Raw genomic sequence first — 17,922 nt, 5'->3', positions numbered from 1 at the left:
TTGCACTGTTTGAAGCTTCAGGACAAGTTTCATTAAATCAAATGGGGAAAAGGGTAGTAAAGAAGACACATGAAAATTTCATGCCCATATTTAAGGTGAAAATTAAATGAGGGAAACCTATAACTTATGAACATACAACAGCTTTAAATGTCACCAATATTTGTACACATTTCATGCTCTGAAGTCACCGTCCTCCGTCCTCCTATGTAATGAAAGCAATTGTAATGACACGGCATCTCACAATTGGTGAAAATAGGGTGAATTTGCCCCTTCTTCACATAATTTCTTTGGGAAGTATTACAGGACTTTCTTCACATCAAAAAAGTTAGACCGCTCCTTGTTTGCAGCATTAACGTCATCTGGAGATGCCACAGCAACCACAACCCCTTTATCTTTAACCGCCTCGATTACTTCCCCAAATTCCTTAAAGTCGGATAACCTTTGAGGGAATAGAGGAAAATGCAACAGTTAATTTTAGTGAGGTTCAAACTACTCTTTTGAAATGGTAAAAAGAAATCAATTGTTATGCCATAAAACAAATAATTAAGGTGACTTGGCTGTTGTGCAATATTTGAAGAAAATCAATGTTTACATACCTCATAAGAGAGCACAAGAAAAACAAGCTCACTTGGACCAAATATCATTTAGGTTGTGCTTGTAGCAAAAAAGAGATGGCACTTTGGCAACCTTTTGAATTTATAAAGACCTTATTTTGAAGAATTAAATATTCAAAAAATTAATCATTACGAGGTCATTTAGCATTTAAGAGAAACTAACTCCACATCAATTATAATTCTATATCAAACGCACACGCCCACAACATGCACTTGTGGGGCTCAAACTCTCAACCTCCCCGTTTGGGGAGGAGAGATCATACCATCTGGGCTAGTGGCCTGGTAGTATCAATCTAGTCTAGTCAATGCTTCACAAAAAGACAATTCCAAACATATAGATCCTTGTCACTATAACATGCAGAAATAATTAATTAAGTTCCAATAATTCTACAAAACTTTCATCCCAAAGTCAATAATAAGCAACAAAATTTATATTTCTACACTAGTTAAGGTGTTCTGATTTCACTTTAACAGTTAAGGAAGACTATTTTAATCACTGGTAAAGAAGTCATGAATTTCTAAGAGATAAAGAACAGTGGCGGAACCACAGAGAGCCCCCAAAAATTTTTATTCTAATTTTATATGTATATATAATTGTAAACTAACCCACTAAAAATGATCAAAAAAGATATTTAGTCTAACGGTTTACTAGCCCTTTCTTTTCACAGTTTCTCTTTTCTTTTCCTAATTCTATACGACTCTCTTTCTCACGATCCACACCAAGATCCATTTCAGCCAAACGGATCTCTCTTTCACTCTCAATCTATCTCTAATACAAGAGCACGAAGTTAAAGAATTATATAAGTTCTCTTGCTCATTTTGCAAAACAAAAGTTTCACTTTTGGAAAAAAGTTGAAAACATGAATTTGTCAACATCATTAGATTGCTTGATTGATATATTGAGAAAGACATTTGATGGGATTGATAATGAGGTTATCATGCAACGCTTCCAAAACACAAAAATCGTGGAAGACAACTATAAAAGTATTGAACAGAAATATAAACAGAAAACTATTTTAAGTGCTTGTATTTATTATTTGGGTTCAATAAATTCTTTATCCTATTATTGTTTAAGGTTGCCCCAAGAGTAAATTTCTGAATCCATCACAGCTGAAAAAGAAAATGACGGTGATTAAAGCAAGTCCTACACATCCTAGGACTAGTAAAGAACGAAAAATGTATTTCTTTAATAGTTTTTTTTTTTCTTTATCAGCACTCATTAATGTGAATGAGAAACATTAAATCTGGTTATTCAACTTTAAGACTCTGGAAAGATATTGTTTGAGGAACTATATGTGGAGATGTTAGGACTTGCAAGTTGCAATCATCATACGTACTACCCCAGAAAACAACCATCACCTAATCCAGAAAAACCAAATGTAAAAATTATCATGGACCATTTTCATGATGTCATGTTGTACTGTAAAACGCTCGAGTATCAATGCCACAGCATCGAGTTCGAGCTTTAGAGCAGCCATTTGGAAAAACACCAAAGGTTAGGTCTGCCACAAGTCCTCCCTCCTCAGGACCCTCAATTTATGCCCATGATGTCTTTGGGTTCCATCTCACCAATATTATAATATTCTATTGCACTAAATGGTGGGGGACTGGGCTATGACAGCAGGGATGGCTGAGGCCTGTGATGCTATGGTGACACATTACACTTTGAGTAAATTATAGATTGAATCCTTGGTCAATGCATAAATTAGAACCGAAGAAAAATTTTACCTCGTTGATAATATCTCTTCACGTCTCCTTTGCCGTTCTTCTTCTGTGATGCCCAGTAGGTGTCTTAATAAACTGAAAGAGCCAGTGAACATTATTAATCACAAATGATCATATATACAATACAACAATCCAAAAAATTACAAACCACAAAAATATCAAAAACCTCCCCTGAAGTTTCTGACAATACCACTGACTATCCTCAGTTATATTCCTTTAAGCCATATACTTTAATTTACTTTCACCTCATATATCTAAATTTATTTGTTTTAATTCAAAATATTGAATATTCAAAATCAGAAATAGGACAGTCATCAATGGTACTGAATTGGCAACTCCCTTACATGGGGACCTATATCAAATTTATCAAATCCCCAAATATAAGGACACAGGGAGACAAATATTCATATCTTTTTGGATTATTGGTCCAAGTACATGCACCATTGACCATAATAAAAGAAATTTTGCATGATTATATAATTATTAAAAAAAAAAAAAAAAAAAAAGAAGAGAGAGAGAAGAAGTATGGGGCATGACATCATAAAGTCAGGGGACACCATTACGCAAGTCCAAGTGTTATCACAGATACTTCATATATTTGTAAAGAGTCCATGTAAAATGGATGGGGATGGTAAAGGATGGCTTCATTAAGTCAGGGGACACTATTGTTCACGGAAGGTTTTGACTCGCCCAATCCAGGGGAGGGAAAATAAGAAAAAAAAGACCAACACATAGTCACAAGCAAAAAGATCAAAAAAACATGGAAGACGTACAACAGCAATCACACTGGAACAATAAAACATTAAAGCAACGGTAGAAACAGTTCTCTGTGTCTTTTGGTTCTTTCTCACCATAAGGCTAGAATTCCCACTCAAATGTCATAATACAAGGAGACTACCTTCTAAGCTGAAAATTTCATTGTTTCCCAGAAGTTCTACCGTCAATATGTAGCATAAAAAATAAAAATAAAAATAAAGAAAAAAGCAAACAATTTGGGTTTACTGAAATATATAATGAAGATGAATTATTCCTCGTGCATTCTACCATACATATATAAATATATAATGAGAGAATGAAGGGGAGACAATTCCACGAAGAAAGAACGAGGCAGCCCACTTACCTACTATATCCTTTGGCATCAGGTAGCTGGTATGAATCCACATCTCCAATGGTCCCAATAATTGCTTTTGTAAGAGTATCATCATCCATTTCCAATTCACGTAGAAAATTACCAGTCCGGTCGTATACATCAAGTGTCTTCAACAAATTAGGATCCCGATAAGATAGGAATGAGAATACACCTACACAACAAGGGAATCTAAGGTAAGAGACTCAGCATTAGCAACTCAATCTGTATGCCAAAAATTTAACATAAAACTGTACCAGAATGAGTATCAAAATCGCAGAAGCCTCCATAAGCCCCACCACTAACTCGTACACGATCCCACAACCATGTATTACTAATGTGTTTAGAAATAACATATGCACTTCCCTTTAGCTGATAACCAGTCTCATAGATGTTAGCTGCTTTTCCGACATAATTAACCTGAAAATATAGCAATTTAATTTAATTAGGAAACCGATGCAAAAAGGAAAAAAAGTTGGAAAAGGACAGAAGTAAACACAACTATTTCACCTGAGTAGGTATCACAATGGCTTCATTTGTTGAAGGAAGTCTACCATTCCAAGTAGTTGATTCAACAGAAGAAGTTGCCGGAAGCAAATCAAGAAATTTGCCAACAAGTTTCTCTGAGTTACTAAGGTTTTTTTTATCAGCAGTCAAATTTATCAAGCAACCTTTCCTTGCAATTAAGGTTTTGCGTATCTCCTCAAGAGATGAAGAGATTCCAGTCCAGTCCTGATCAACTTTCTCTTCAAGGGCTTGTAGAAATTCCAGGTAACTGTAAGTACACCAAAAATGCAAACTATATTAATCCCATTATGTTTCTGAAAGCTCAACTTCTAATTAATTATGGTCCAGAAAGCTCAACTTCTAATTAATTATGGTCCAGAAAAGAAGTGAGATAACTTGGAGTGTTTGAAAATTAATTGCATATATTAGAAACTTTTCTCTGTTGTGTGTGTGTGTGTGTGTATATATATATAATAGCGAGAAATTGAGCCTAGAATACCAGTCAAATCAATTGGAATCAATCCAAATAGCCTGACCTGATACCACCCATTTGTTCACCAATCCATCCTGCAACATTTAACTTTGCATCCATCCTTGCAGCTGCAATACCATGACCACCGCCTCTTAATCGGTTCTGATAATAAAAAAACTCGAAAGAATTAGACATCGAAAAATAGGATTCACTTGCGACAACTGCTTACTGGAAAACTTAAGAAGATACCTCCATTCTTGCTCTACTTTGGGAAACGAATTGCTTGAAACGCTTTTGGTCTGTGAATTGAACCTCTTGAAGAATGCAGTTGACCTTCAATTAGCCAATGTGTATGAGCCCCTCAGCAATTTATTATCCACAAGCTATAGCTTGCTCAATCCAAATGACAATTTCAACAAGAATGTACAATGAAGGCATCACAGTATCTTAAGGTGCACATGCATATAACAAGTCTCTTATGGCATAATGGCATAATATCCGCAGTAAGAACTTCAATAGGCCTGGTTATAAACCGAAGCCAGCCAGCCATGAGAACAAATGACAAAACAATAGAAGACTTATAGAGTTGTAGCCGTAACGAACACATTCTTGATTAAAGGCAATGTCATCCATACACACATATATATAAAGAAAAAAATGAAACAAGAGAACAGTAGCAGATTCTTAAGAGTATTACAAAAATGCAAAGACAAGTTAAAGTTGCAGTTTTTGCACATTCTCTCGCATCTTTTCCCAGTTTGTAGGTACAGGAAGTTGTAGAACTACCACGGCTAAATTATGAGAAGTATAGATTGCACGTCATACTCTGAAATGCTTGAAATTCTCACTATGCATGTTCAACATCACTTCGATGCATTTAGAGGAAAAAAACATCACTTTGATGCCTTCACAGGTCCGGTTAGTACAAAATGTGATGATGTGCAAGTCAGCGGGTCTTACTAATGGTAAGGATTAAAAAAAAAAAAAACTATGTTTTAATTCTTCAACTATGAGAAAATAAGGATCAAAGCAAAGGTCAATCCACAGCAGTCAAACAATATCTTCATCCAAAACTACAACGAAAAAAATTCTGTAATGATAGTTAGGAGACCATGTTGACATTTATGAACCAATCCAGTCAGTTTTCTTCCAATGAAAAAGGCAATTGGTTTTCTTACTATGCAAGTTAAACATCACTTTGATGCCTTTGCAGATCTTGTAGTCTGGGGCTCTTGTCTCTTGTTCCATTTCTCTTCTATATTTTCTTTCCTCTATTTCATTAAGGACTCCCCTCCGGTGTGGCAATCTTTTTACATTCATATAGTATTATGTTTGTCATAAAAATTAAAGGGGAAAAGTACAAGGTGATCTCCATACAAAAGCCAAAGAAGTTCATAACCCAACTCATTGTTATTATCGTGGACATAGAAACATACCCAAAATACATTATTGTGGAAAATCAGATGCACATGCACGAACACAGACAGACACACAAATACACAGCCTTTATAATTGATGCTCTATAGACTATAGAACAAGAACACCTAATAATATAATTTTTTAAGGAACCAACTTAATTCCATGGTTTATGTTCTATATTCTCTAAAATCTACTAAAAGAAATAACATCCTCAGAATATTTGCCAGTTAATATGAATCCTTTTTTCACAAACCAATAAAGCTGAATATATCTATATGTGTGTATATTTGTATACTTGTTAATTTTATCAGATAAAGATACACCACAAATTAAATGCTGACCTCTAAAATGAGATAGAAAGTTGCTAGTTGTTTGAGAATATTGACATACTACTTTGTCTGTTTGTTGCAAATATAGCAACGAATTTTGAGTAGTTAGGGTGTTATCAGGTTTTAGTAGAGTTTTTCATGCAACAAAAGTTCAAAAATTATCTTTGTAACTGTAAGGACCTTCCTAATAGACTTTATTAAAATATTTAGCATGTCCTCTTTTCAGCATTTAGTACTAGGACGTTTTAATTCATATTTTAGTAATACCATGGCATTTAAAAGGAGTGATGTAACATAAGATTGTTGTCAATACACACTAACTCTATGTTACATGGACTCGGGGACGTGTGTCGGATACGGGTATGTATCAATGCGCCGGACGTGTCAAATCCCTAAATACACGCGGACACTGCTAAATATTCATTTTATTTGATTAGTTCTTTTTTTTTTTCTAGAGTAAAGTAATATTTTATGTAATATAGTGTTTAGTATAGGCTTTTCACTCATTTTAAAGTAATAATACGATATTATTGAATGACTGGATATGCTTTTTAAGTACATGTCCAACCAAAGGTGTCAGACACACATCCCATACCCATGTCCGAGCAATATGTGTCCGACATGGGTACTTCACTACTTTAGATGAGTCCATGTAACATAGCACTAACTATACAAAAGAAACTCGATTAAACAGTTCACCACAAAACTATGTTGACCCAGCTAGCAGAAAGCCACATGGAAATTAATTTTAAATATTCAATGCTGAGATATATTATTTCCAACTATAATTACAAAGTCATTTACAAAGTACAAAAAGATAATATACCAGGTTAAATAGATCTTCGGTGCGTCCTGACATGGCTTTGCCTCGAACAATTATATGGCTACATGGATCCTCCTTGCCCCGCATTGATGATGTGAAAGGATATACTGATATTCCTCCAGTTTTCCTTCCAATTAACTGATTAAGTTGCACAAAGTCCAAGTCTTTCGTACCCATCTCCAGCAACGATTGACTGTGAAACATTTAGGAAACACCAATGCAGTTTAAAATTTGGATGCATAATACTTAAATCATCTTTGAAAAGTGAGTATGCTGTATGCAAGCTAGAGCTTCCTATTCCTGTATAGTATCCCAATAAAAAATTTCTTTGGTAAACTACCCCAACTGCCCCTAAGGTTTGGCTTAATTACCCTCGTCTTAAAATTGTGGAAAAAAATTAGTCAACCTCCCTTAAGATTTGTTTGAAATAACTCTGACATCCTTTGCCATTAGTTAACCATTAGTCCAGTTAAAGCCAGTCAAAGAATATATACAAAAAACTAAAAGTACCCTTTTGTGCAACAAAATGACAAAATGGACCTCACCATCTAGATGGAATTAACATTTCAACCATAATTATTCGGACAAAAAATACTCCTACATGGTCAACACTTGGATTACTAAAGGGAAACATACTCTGTCTGTGTCTCTCTCTCTCTCTCTCTCTCTCCACTTTCTCACTCTCTAGTCTATACTGTTAACAAGTCTGGTTAGTCTGAACTCGATTTGACAATTTGACGAAGTCTTAATCCCAAGGACTGGGAATTTGCCCACAATGTGAAACCTGTTGCTGAGGATCGCTTGCAATCACTCATGGAAATACACAATCATCAAATTGTAGTATTGTACAGTCTAGGTTTAATTTTTCGTTTATGGTCACTTGTAAACTTTAAATGACAAAATGGACCTCACCATCTATATGGAATTACTATTCAACCATAATTATTTGGACCAAAAACACCCCTACATGATTAACACATGGATTACTAAAGGGAAACATACTCTCTCCGTCTCTCTCTTTCTACACTTTCTCACTCTCTACTCTACACTGTTAGCGATTCTGGTTAGTCTGAACTCGATTTGACAATTTGACGAAGTCTTAATCCTAAGGACTGGGAATTGGGCCACAATGTGAGAAACCTGTTGCTAAGGATCGCTTCCATGACTCATGGAAATACACAATCATCAAACTGTACAGCCTAGGTTAAATTTTTGGTTTATGGTCACTTGTTCACTTTAAATTCAAACTGTCTATTAATTCCAGATTCCTACAAAGCAAATTACCAGAAGCTTTGGCAGAGAAATGTCCGCTGATTTTATGAATTTAAGAACCATGCTTAACCATTTTCAGCAAGAGCTTACCTGATCAATGTGAATTAGTAGTACCACTACATATTGTCAAAAATATCAGTTAGAAGTGGCTTTCAGTTATATATAGAGTGTGGCTTTCGGTTTTATATACTGGTTATATATATGAACTCTCAGATTTTTGTAAGAGATACCAGAGACCGTCTCAGAGATTTGCGTTAGAGAGAGTAAGATTTTGTGAGAAAGAGGAGGTAGACAAGATCAAAGCAGCAGGAATACATTGGTCATTTTAGTTTTGATTGCTTACATCAGCATCAAATATGACTCTGATGTATTAAAATTGGGTAGTTTGGTAATTGCTCAGCGGACATTAACCCTCACAATGGTTCATAACTCTGATAGGGATGCAAGTGTTACTGCTGCAAATCTTTAAGCTGAGAGTAATTAAGCTAAATCTTGAGGGAGGTCGGGGTAATTTTACCATTTTTTTATGATCATTAATTTGATAGTTTCAATAGCCCACATTCAGGTTTTATATAAAAGGCTTTGCACTGCAATCCTCCATTATTTAGGACAGAATATCGCCAATAACTATAAAACTGAGACATTAAACAAGAATATTTGTAAACCAGCTTGATTTCAAGCTAGGAGGATTGTCTATTGATGTTATTTTGCTCAATCGGCTGAAAGAAATGTTCAGAGAGGAAAAAAAAAAAGGCATAACAAACCCTAGAGAGAAAATGTAGTCAACTTATCAAATATGGGAGTATCAACTATATGTATGGACACGACTAAGACCATGTACGGTAGGGTGGTAGCGGAGGCAGGAATACCAAGGAAATGGGCAGCAGGTCAATTGCAGACATATGTTCATATTGGAACCAATGGGACAATGGACATTAACCCAAATGGTATGATCTATCCTCCTCAAAGGGGAGGTTGAGAGTTCGAGCATTGCTAGGAGCAATATTGTCGGTGTGTGCGCAATTGCTTGGACTTTTGGGAGGCAGAAAAAAAAAAAAGTTTATATAGGGACTATGTCATCTAACAGAACAAATTCCAGAAGAGGACCCGCAAGTTCTGTTCGTTTAGAACATTGTTTCAATTGACAATCGTACAGTAGGCATATAGTTTAAATTTAACCACTCAAAAGTAAGTTACAAGAAGGAACTTTAGTGTAAAATGGTTATAGAATAACCTAACAAAAGCAAACGGGTATGCATTGCATTTTTTTATTATTTTGAGTATCGAGAAAGAGAAAGAGTACTAAAGATTGGTAGTAGTGAATTTAAGCCCCAAAAAAAAAAAAAAAAAAAAAAAAAAATGCTTGTGTGAAACAGCTTTAAAAAAACTAGAGTAGGATATGTTATATGGAATGCCTTATTTTTACAAGAATACAGAGGTTCTGTATTTTGTAAAGCTAGAATTAGAATAATGAAACTTGGCCTAAAATTGCAAAAAGGTAATCAATTTTGTTCTTTTGGATCCATAACCCAAATCAGAGTTAAACCAAAGCATCAAAAGATGCAGGATGGGAGAGAGAATGAGAGGAAAGAGGATAGAGAAGAAGAAACAGGGGAATAAATCTCTGTAATCAATCAATAATCATCAAGAGTGTTTTCTCAATGTCACAAGGCATGTATATATAAGCATCATGTAGAAACCTAATCAAACTCTATGACCAAAAATAAAACCTTAAAGAAATAAGGAAAATAAAATTTAAAATATAAAATAAATTCTAAAAATCATCCTCTACGCCTATGCATGTCATAAGTAGGTAGACCATGCGACTCATCAAAATCTCCATCATCAAGTCTGTGGTCAAGTTCCTAATACATGTTTGATGCAAATGATTCATGGTGCTTGGAAAGTTAATGCAGTCAATAGTGTCTTGAAAAGTGTCTAGTCAGAGTTTATTAAGTAGTAATTATGGTATGGGAATCTGAAGATGTCATTGGAATAGTAAAAGATATCATTAATTCTTTGTGGGTAGCTTGAAAGTCAGTCTCGACAAGTGAACTGTCATTAATAGTTTTATTATAAAAGGGACGGCCCTCATATCTGCTGTAACCAAGTCTTAAATCAGTATTATTTTGAAATATTATCAGTTTATAAACAATTCTTCAGGCTTTTCCCAGATTTCCCTTTAACAATCTAGGTTTCGACGTTGATTGGAGTAACCCTAATCTTTCTTACGGCTGTAAAAAGACTTCTGTTTTATTTCTGTTTGCTTCAATGTTGCACAGAACAAAGAAAAACAATACGTCCACAAGTCGGCAGAATGGAATTGATAAGTTAAGATACTGGTTTGTGAGACTTCAGGATAGGATAAGAAAACTGATTCATTTGTAATCGGTCAGAGTTAGCTCCAATTGACGATTAAGACACATGCAAGTTGTTAGCTAGCAGTTTGGGCACGCACAAAGCAAGCCGGTGATTGCACTTAGTGATTTGTTTCAAATAGTAACTTACCAAAATTTCAGTTGAGGCAACCATATTTCAGATAGATTTGAAGAGGGAATGATTTATTAAAGGATGTTGCCGTCAAACGAGCTGAATAGCAAGAAAGATACAAAATGTCAAGCCCGTGTAGTGAGTAATAAGGATTTTTTTCCCCGATAAGTAAAAAGCTTTTCAAGTAAAAGTATGTAATAAGGATTTGCTCATCCCTATGCTGTAGCTTATATTAGTTTATGTTCTTTTCTCTTTCATTTTTTCCTGTTTTTTTTCTCTCTTTTCAATGGAGAAGGATATACAGACAGATGGTAGTAAGATAGCCATGCAATCAAGTTCCCAACCCAAGCATACTTTGAGAGAGTGAGAGTACTGGGGGGATTTTCAAGTTATAGAATCCAGAATCTTCAACCCGAAAAAATAGGATAACAATTAGCTATTATGTCAAAATCTCACCAGAAAAGTGGTACCAAAGGAAGAAGCTCAGGCTTCAGTGAGCTCATATTGAAGACGATTTCAGAGTATAGAACGTCATTTGTGAAGAGATCATGCTGCAAAACTTTTACCCCATTGATATCACCAACCTACCATCAACAAAAGCAAGCCCAATAAGATTATCCAATCCATAAGGGAAAGTCATATGGCACTCAAATACATGACGAATAGATTTATTATTACCTCTATGGGAACAAGTATAGGTTTTTTCGGAATGTCACGCAGAGAGAGGCTTGGTACACTTTTAAGAGCTTCCGGCGGGTCGGGAGTTTCTTGCTTCAACCGTAACTCATGTGTAGCGCGTGCTAGTTCAGCAAGATCTTCTTCAGTCATGCTTGATTTAATTTTATCCAAAATTTCTTTCTCAGCTGCTTCATCACGAGAAGCCTTCTCTGGATCAGGCTGCAAATTTCACAGCCATTTAATAAAAGCATTAAGTAAACATAAGAAGTGAAAAAATCTGAGTTCAAAAGATCACCTGCATTTCAACGGTTACACGGTGAGGGTTATTCAAGATGAATTTCTCTATTAAAGGAGCAAAAACAGCCTTGGAGCCTTCCTCAGCTATTCTGTCTTTCAGGGCCATCAGAGGTTTTTGATATTTTAAGGGTTCAAATGGATCCATATCGTATATCCATTTCCCCTACAAAATAAAACTCTAGATAAGCATTCAGAATTATACATTATTTGGTAAACAGTATCAATGAACCCACCAACCCCAACCCCCCCCCCCCCCCCCCCCCAAACGACACACACACACAACACAAAAGGGGGAAAAAAACAAGAAAAAAGAAGAAGAAGAAGAAAGAAATCCCTTACCATGGAGCGAAGCATCAGGGCTAAGCCACGGGGAAATGACCCAGTGTTGTTTTCTCTTAGAGAGAACTCAATTGTGTTCATGGATGCCTCCACGGCATCAGAATCGAAACCTTCCTCTACTAAAGTTTTAAGTGTACTCATGATCACTTCTTCAACCTTCGGTATGTTATCTTCAGAAACACCTTTCAATCCAATACTAAATTGGGGCTGAAGTAGCTCATCTTCAACCCCACCCCCAACCGTAGCATCTCCCAGACCACTTTCCAACAGGATTTTCCTCAATGGAGCAGCAGGAGTTCCCAACATTAGATGATCTAAAAACCCCAGGGCAAGTTCTGTTTCCATGTCTAGGGGTTTATCAGAGATCAACCAATTCAGGCACACCATGTGCTTCTTTTTCAGGTCACCACCTTCAGCAGCAGGATATTTCTCAACAATCCTGACTGGCTTTGAAAACAGCTTCTGGGGTTTAACTATTGATTCTTTGGGAGCAGAACTTTCATCAAACATATTAAGATAGTCTGCATAACAAAGGAATCATGAGATGCAACACATTTATATGCTGGGACTCCAAGACTTGCTACCTTTAAGACAAAAATAGGTAGATTCATTAAGTTTATGGCTTGACTTTCTGGTTTGTAATGTCAAAATTAGAGACTTAAATCATGATTGTAAGATCACATGATATTCTGGCACATTTAAAAAATAGATTAGAATGTACAAATAGATATCAAATACACATTTTTCTTATTTTTGGTGATAAGAACCAAACTCATTATCCACCCCTCCCTTTTTAGATACCAAGCCAATATCTTCTCACAGTGCCACAACGGCTTCCTCAAATACCGAATATAAATAACATAAAGTATATACACAGTATATCAATAATATATGTCTATAATACTTTACATCTTGACAGAATTGCCCAGAACCACCTTACATAGAACTTATTAAGATGACTGGTTATTGGCTCAACTGACCACGTCTGGTCAGGTTTCAAAACACTGCTGATATTTCTGGGACTCATCTCCTTTGCTATCACTTTTTTAAAAAAAACTTCGCAAGAAATACACACACGCCCACTTTTGCTCCTAAGGAGACTGGAACCCTTAACCTTCTACTTTGCCATCTCACTTTTACATACACAAATTGTAATGAAGAAAGTGATAAGAATTCATTTAGAGCTATTTCAATGAATAACAAATACCATTCAAGATGCGTAGCCTCTCCTTTGGGTCATCATCTCCATAAAACCATATCCTGGCATTGCTGGGATGGTAAAATTTACGGTGAAACTCCTGTAAATTTTAATATAAAAGGGGCAAAAAAAAAAAAAATCACCACAAAATCATAATCATAAAAACCACAACAATTGATGTATCATCACTTCTCCATTTACATGCTTGAAAACCCAAGACTGCAATAACACATCATATACAAAATATAAGTATATGCATGCATGTACAACAAAATATAAACAAGAAAAGGATCCACAAAGAATTTAAAGCATTGATTCTGAGAAATGTTTTAAGATGGACTATTGCAACATGGATGGTGAAATTCCAAATTATGAAAATCTCAGGGAGCGTATAGTAACGTTTCCACTTTCTGTTTTTGCAGTCTAAGAATGCAAAATCACTATTTTGCATTTTGAGTGGAAGCAGAATGCAGAATTGTCGTTTATTGTAGCAGCCACAATTTTGAAAACAAAAAACAAATAATTACATTTAATAACACATATTTGTTGCAAGAAATACATATTTTTTTCTTTTTTGGTTACTTTAATTCATCTATTGTATCATAAAGTTTTCAAACATGACCACCGTCTGCTATTCAAGTATAGACAAGAGAAGAAGAAGAGAGCATTAAAGAACTTACTATGTTTGGTACGCTGCAGTGGAATGGAATGGAATGTCCATTCTAGCTTGTCATTCCCTTTATCATGTTTGGTAGGTAACAATAAAGTAAGAATGTTCATTACCTTGGAATAGTCATTACCATAAAATGTTGGAATGACCATTTCTCTTCAAGAGTTAAGGAATGAGCGTGCATTCCAACAGAGAATCAAAATAAGATATATTAAGACAAAAACGTCATCACCAAACATGTGTATAAAATACATATACATGCATTATGTGTAACATTCGTATGTGATATATAATATATTTAATATAAGTATATTATAATAAATAAATATATTAAATAATATATTTTACGTGTAATAAAATATATAATATATTACAATATTATAATACAAATATGGTAATATAATATTATAAAATATTTATTGCGTGATGATTTATTAATATTACAAATAATACGTAGCATTAGCATATAACATGAATTTTATTTGGAATCAACAATGCCCATGTGGTAACAGTACCAGAAACGTTTTTGCCGCTACAATGCCAAAAGCAAAAGGAAACATAAAAAAGATGTTTTCCTTTTTCTTCACAAAAATGAAAAATGTTTTCCACTTTAGAAAAAACAAAAAACATATTACTAAACATGATTTTTGGTTTTGTCCCCCTTAAACCAGCTTGTTTTGGAAAAATCTAATCATAACATATAGGAGTAGTTGGTAATAACTATTTTCCTGATGAAAAATCATAAATCTATCAAAATACATATATTTGGTAAAAGCCCATTAGTCATTATCATGAGCGAACTTTCATTTATCCCAAATGAACGGAGTTGGCCAATGCATATTATAAATAACGATAATGAACGAATAAAGGAAAATCAGACACATGTGAACATTCAAAAGCCAACAAGAAGAGAACAATAAGATTAGTTAACACAAATAACACCATCGACTGTCCACAAGAAACATAGAAGCTCATCCGAAACATTGTCATTCCATTCCTCAATGTAGTTGAAAGAGTTAGCAGCTATGTTCATGACTATCAATCAATCAATTGTTGTTCAGGAATGTCTCAACTCTCTAATTTTAAATATAGAAAAGTTCTTGTTTGCAAATTTTTAGATAAGAAGGAACTCTAACACTTACCTAAGAAGGAACTTGTTAAAGGACTATAAAATTTAAGTTCTTGTTTGCAAATTCTTGGCCACCTCATTCTTAATTATAGCATCAACCACGTCCTTTCCCTCAACCAACAAGTGAAGAACCCTTAAAGACTGCTCCTCATTACCTTCCGACAAAACTCCCAGTAATTCACTTATAGCGCCAATATACTCCTACTTATCCAAAAAAAAGAAGAAGAAGATAAGAAGGAACTCTGTGGGGCTTGCCTCCCGTTACCTCAAAGCTTGTATAGATATATGTTAGATGGAAAACCACTAGAGGTGATTATGTGAGCAAGAATTGCTTCACGACTCATGTATTCTTCAGCAGTATTGTTCAGATATAATACACACATAGAACTCAAGTATTGGCTGTCCAATACACTGAGCAAGAGTAGAAACTAGTGTTTGATATTCTATCTTTGTATTCCTCTATAATTGATGTTGTGCATCAAGCAGGAACAACGTGGCTTAAGTGTCATATTAAATTCAAAAACTTGAGTTGTTTCACAGGCACACACATGCACATTGTCATAAAGTTAGTAATAGTTTATCTAATATATCAGAGCAAGATCTCACAGAAGTACCAGCTAACAAGCTCTGTTACATAAAATGTGAGCGCACAACCAACAAATGACCACATGGATATTATATAAAACAATAAATATGTGTGTTTGTATGTATATACAAGCGGCTGCAGATTCAGTCCTTTCCATCTAAATATCTAACAAGCACGTTAAAAGGGAATCTAAAAAAGAGCACCTACAAAGTTCTATCACCAATGGCATGAAGGCTTCAAAAGATCAGACCAATACAGGTTCACCATTATTTTCATTCCAACTCTAGCCAAAAAAAAGTAAAGGTTGCTCGTGACAACCATTGTCTCAGTTCAGACCATAAGAGAAAATCAGAAGAAGCATGCAACATTAGAATATCAACACCAGGGTTACAAAAAGGGCAGTCATATACCAAGTTATCAACACACTAGGGTTACAAAAAGGGCAGTCATATACCAAGTTATCAACACACTAGGGGTACAAAATGAGCTAACATGAATGTAACAAACCTTGAATTCCTTATATGTAAGTTTGGGAATAACTTGTGGATCACCTCCACTGTCAACACCATAGGTATTGTCTGGAAAAAGAGCCTGCAACGTAATATAACATAAGCTTGTAACATTTATTAATATAACTGCTAAAGTCAGATCATTTTAGTAATAGAAATTGACTCTGATTTTCACATAACAAGGTAAACCATATAAAAAACGTTAGAAGCATTTAGTGTATTCTGGACATAGATTCTCAAACTAGCAACAACATCATACATATGCCCAAATGACATCCAGCACAAACAATGAAACATATTCTATCAAATCAATATTAAACAACGGCAGAGAGAGAGAGAGAGAAGGCCACTAAGCCATAGCTGCACTTTAACACTTACAAGTGTCCTCAAGCTGGTCGGCCCAAATTTTCACCATTGCACCAAGCAATGGCCGCAAGTATTAGATAACGGAAAATGCACTACACATTGGCCAGTAAGATTCTAAACGTAAATACATCATAGTATCAAATACTGGTATTTATGTAATGTAAAGACCATTATGTAATGGGCTGGAAGGGATCTGATTGGTTATGCAGAATTATAAAATTTGTTACAACATAAACATAAAATATATACAGCTCCAATGACTATGTTATGGTGAAGAAACCAATTCTTATAGTACTGTTCATGGAGTCGATAAGCTAATTCCTGTGGATGTCTATTTACCGGGCTGTCCACCAACACCGGAAGCAGTTATAGATGCTATAACAAAACTTCGTAAGAATATGTCTCGAGAAATCTATGAAGATAGAATTAGGTCACACCAGGAGAATCGGTGTTTTACTACCAATCACAAGTTTCATGCTGGGCGCACCATGAGGACGGGGGGGGGGGGGGGGGGGGGGGTGGTGCGGGGCGGAGAGGGGAGGCATCAATGAGTACAGCTACAATGGTTATGTTATGGCGGAGAACTGAATAGTGTGACACTATGACCGTTAACTGTTAAGTTACCGAATTCCACTTTTGTTTCCAAGGGAATGTTGTTATGTTGCCTAGAAGGGTGCACTAATCCTTTGAATCTGGATTTAAAACCATGATATACAACAAAAATTGCAGGAGTCGTCGTTTAATTTAGTGGCAAAAGTTCAAGCTTCCAAGTGTTAATATGCATAATCAAGTCTAAGAGTATCCACTGTGTAAAAATAATGTCAAAGATTCATCTACAAGATTGTACCTAGTCCATCCCTCCCAGCACTGTCAATTAACAGGGACCAACTTCACGTAATAGCCTTCAGTACAAAAGAAATGGTAGTGGTAGCGTATCAAGAAAAGATTTAACCATGCATATAGCCAGGAGGTCGCCTAGGGCCCCATTTGGGGAAAGAGCCCCCTATTACTGCTTCTTCTTCTTCTTCTTCTTTTCCTAGTAATTCTGAATTTTTTATGTGAGTCTCATCATAGATTTTCTGTTTGAATACTCCAGTTTTTATGTGAATTATTTTTTAAAAAAATAATGTAAAGTTTTTTTTTTCCTTCTTCTTACTTACAAACAAGAATTAGAATTTATCCAATTTAATTGATTTGAAAGAAGTAAATTCCCGAATTTAACTTTATTTTGAGACATGAAAATAAATAAATAAATAAATAAATAAATAAAATTATCATTACAATCACCAAAAACATGAAGTTCCAATTTGTCAGATTTCTAGGAAATAAATTAGGAAATTCAATTTTTGAAAATAAAATCTGAAACTAATATT

The 17,922-nt window shown here is 35.0% G+C and overlaps 1 protein-coding gene across 1 annotated transcript in view; it reads right to left on the bottom strand.

Annotated features, from left to right (window-relative positions):
• The window catches only part of LOC132294065 (presequence protease 1, chloroplastic/mitochondrial), a 27,911-nt gene continuing 9,989 nt past the window's right edge, over window positions 1-17,922 (bottom strand). Inside the window, exons 6-19 of the mRNA XM_059791787.1 lie at window positions 16,182-16,265; window positions 13,299-13,389; window positions 12,092-12,612; window positions 11,751-11,915; window positions 11,456-11,674; window positions 11,234-11,361; window positions 7,019-7,208; window positions 4,694-4,777; window positions 4,509-4,606; window positions 3,976-4,240; window positions 3,723-3,885; window positions 3,460-3,640; window positions 2,343-2,414; window positions 1-439 (exon numbers count right to left, since the gene is read on the bottom strand). Of these exons, the coding sequence (XP_059647770.1) occupies window positions 298-439; window positions 2,343-2,414; window positions 3,460-3,640; window positions 3,723-3,885; window positions 3,976-4,240; window positions 4,509-4,606; window positions 4,694-4,777; window positions 7,019-7,208; window positions 11,234-11,361; window positions 11,456-11,674; window positions 11,751-11,915; window positions 12,092-12,612; window positions 13,299-13,389; window positions 16,182-16,265 (2,403 nt within the window). The 3' untranslated portion in view covers window positions 1-297. The remainder of the gene's footprint in view (window positions 440-2,342; window positions 2,415-3,459; window positions 3,641-3,722; window positions 3,886-3,975; window positions 4,241-4,508; window positions 4,607-4,693; window positions 4,778-7,018; window positions 7,209-11,233; window positions 11,362-11,455; window positions 11,675-11,750; window positions 11,916-12,091; window positions 12,613-13,298; window positions 13,390-16,181; window positions 16,266-17,922) is intronic.

The sequence above is a fragment of the Cornus florida genome, unplaced genomic scaffold, assembly GCF_030987335.1.
Source record: "Cornus florida cultivar Cherokee Brave unplaced genomic scaffold, ASM3098733v1 CherokeeBrave_3.0.0_Hap2_Chr02, whole genome shotgun sequence".
Classification (NCBI taxonomy): Eukaryota; Viridiplantae; Streptophyta; class Magnoliopsida; order Cornales; family Cornaceae; genus Cornus; species Cornus florida.
The sequence above is the reverse complement of the archived record's forward strand: the minus strand, read 5'-3'. Positions and strand labels throughout refer to the sequence as shown.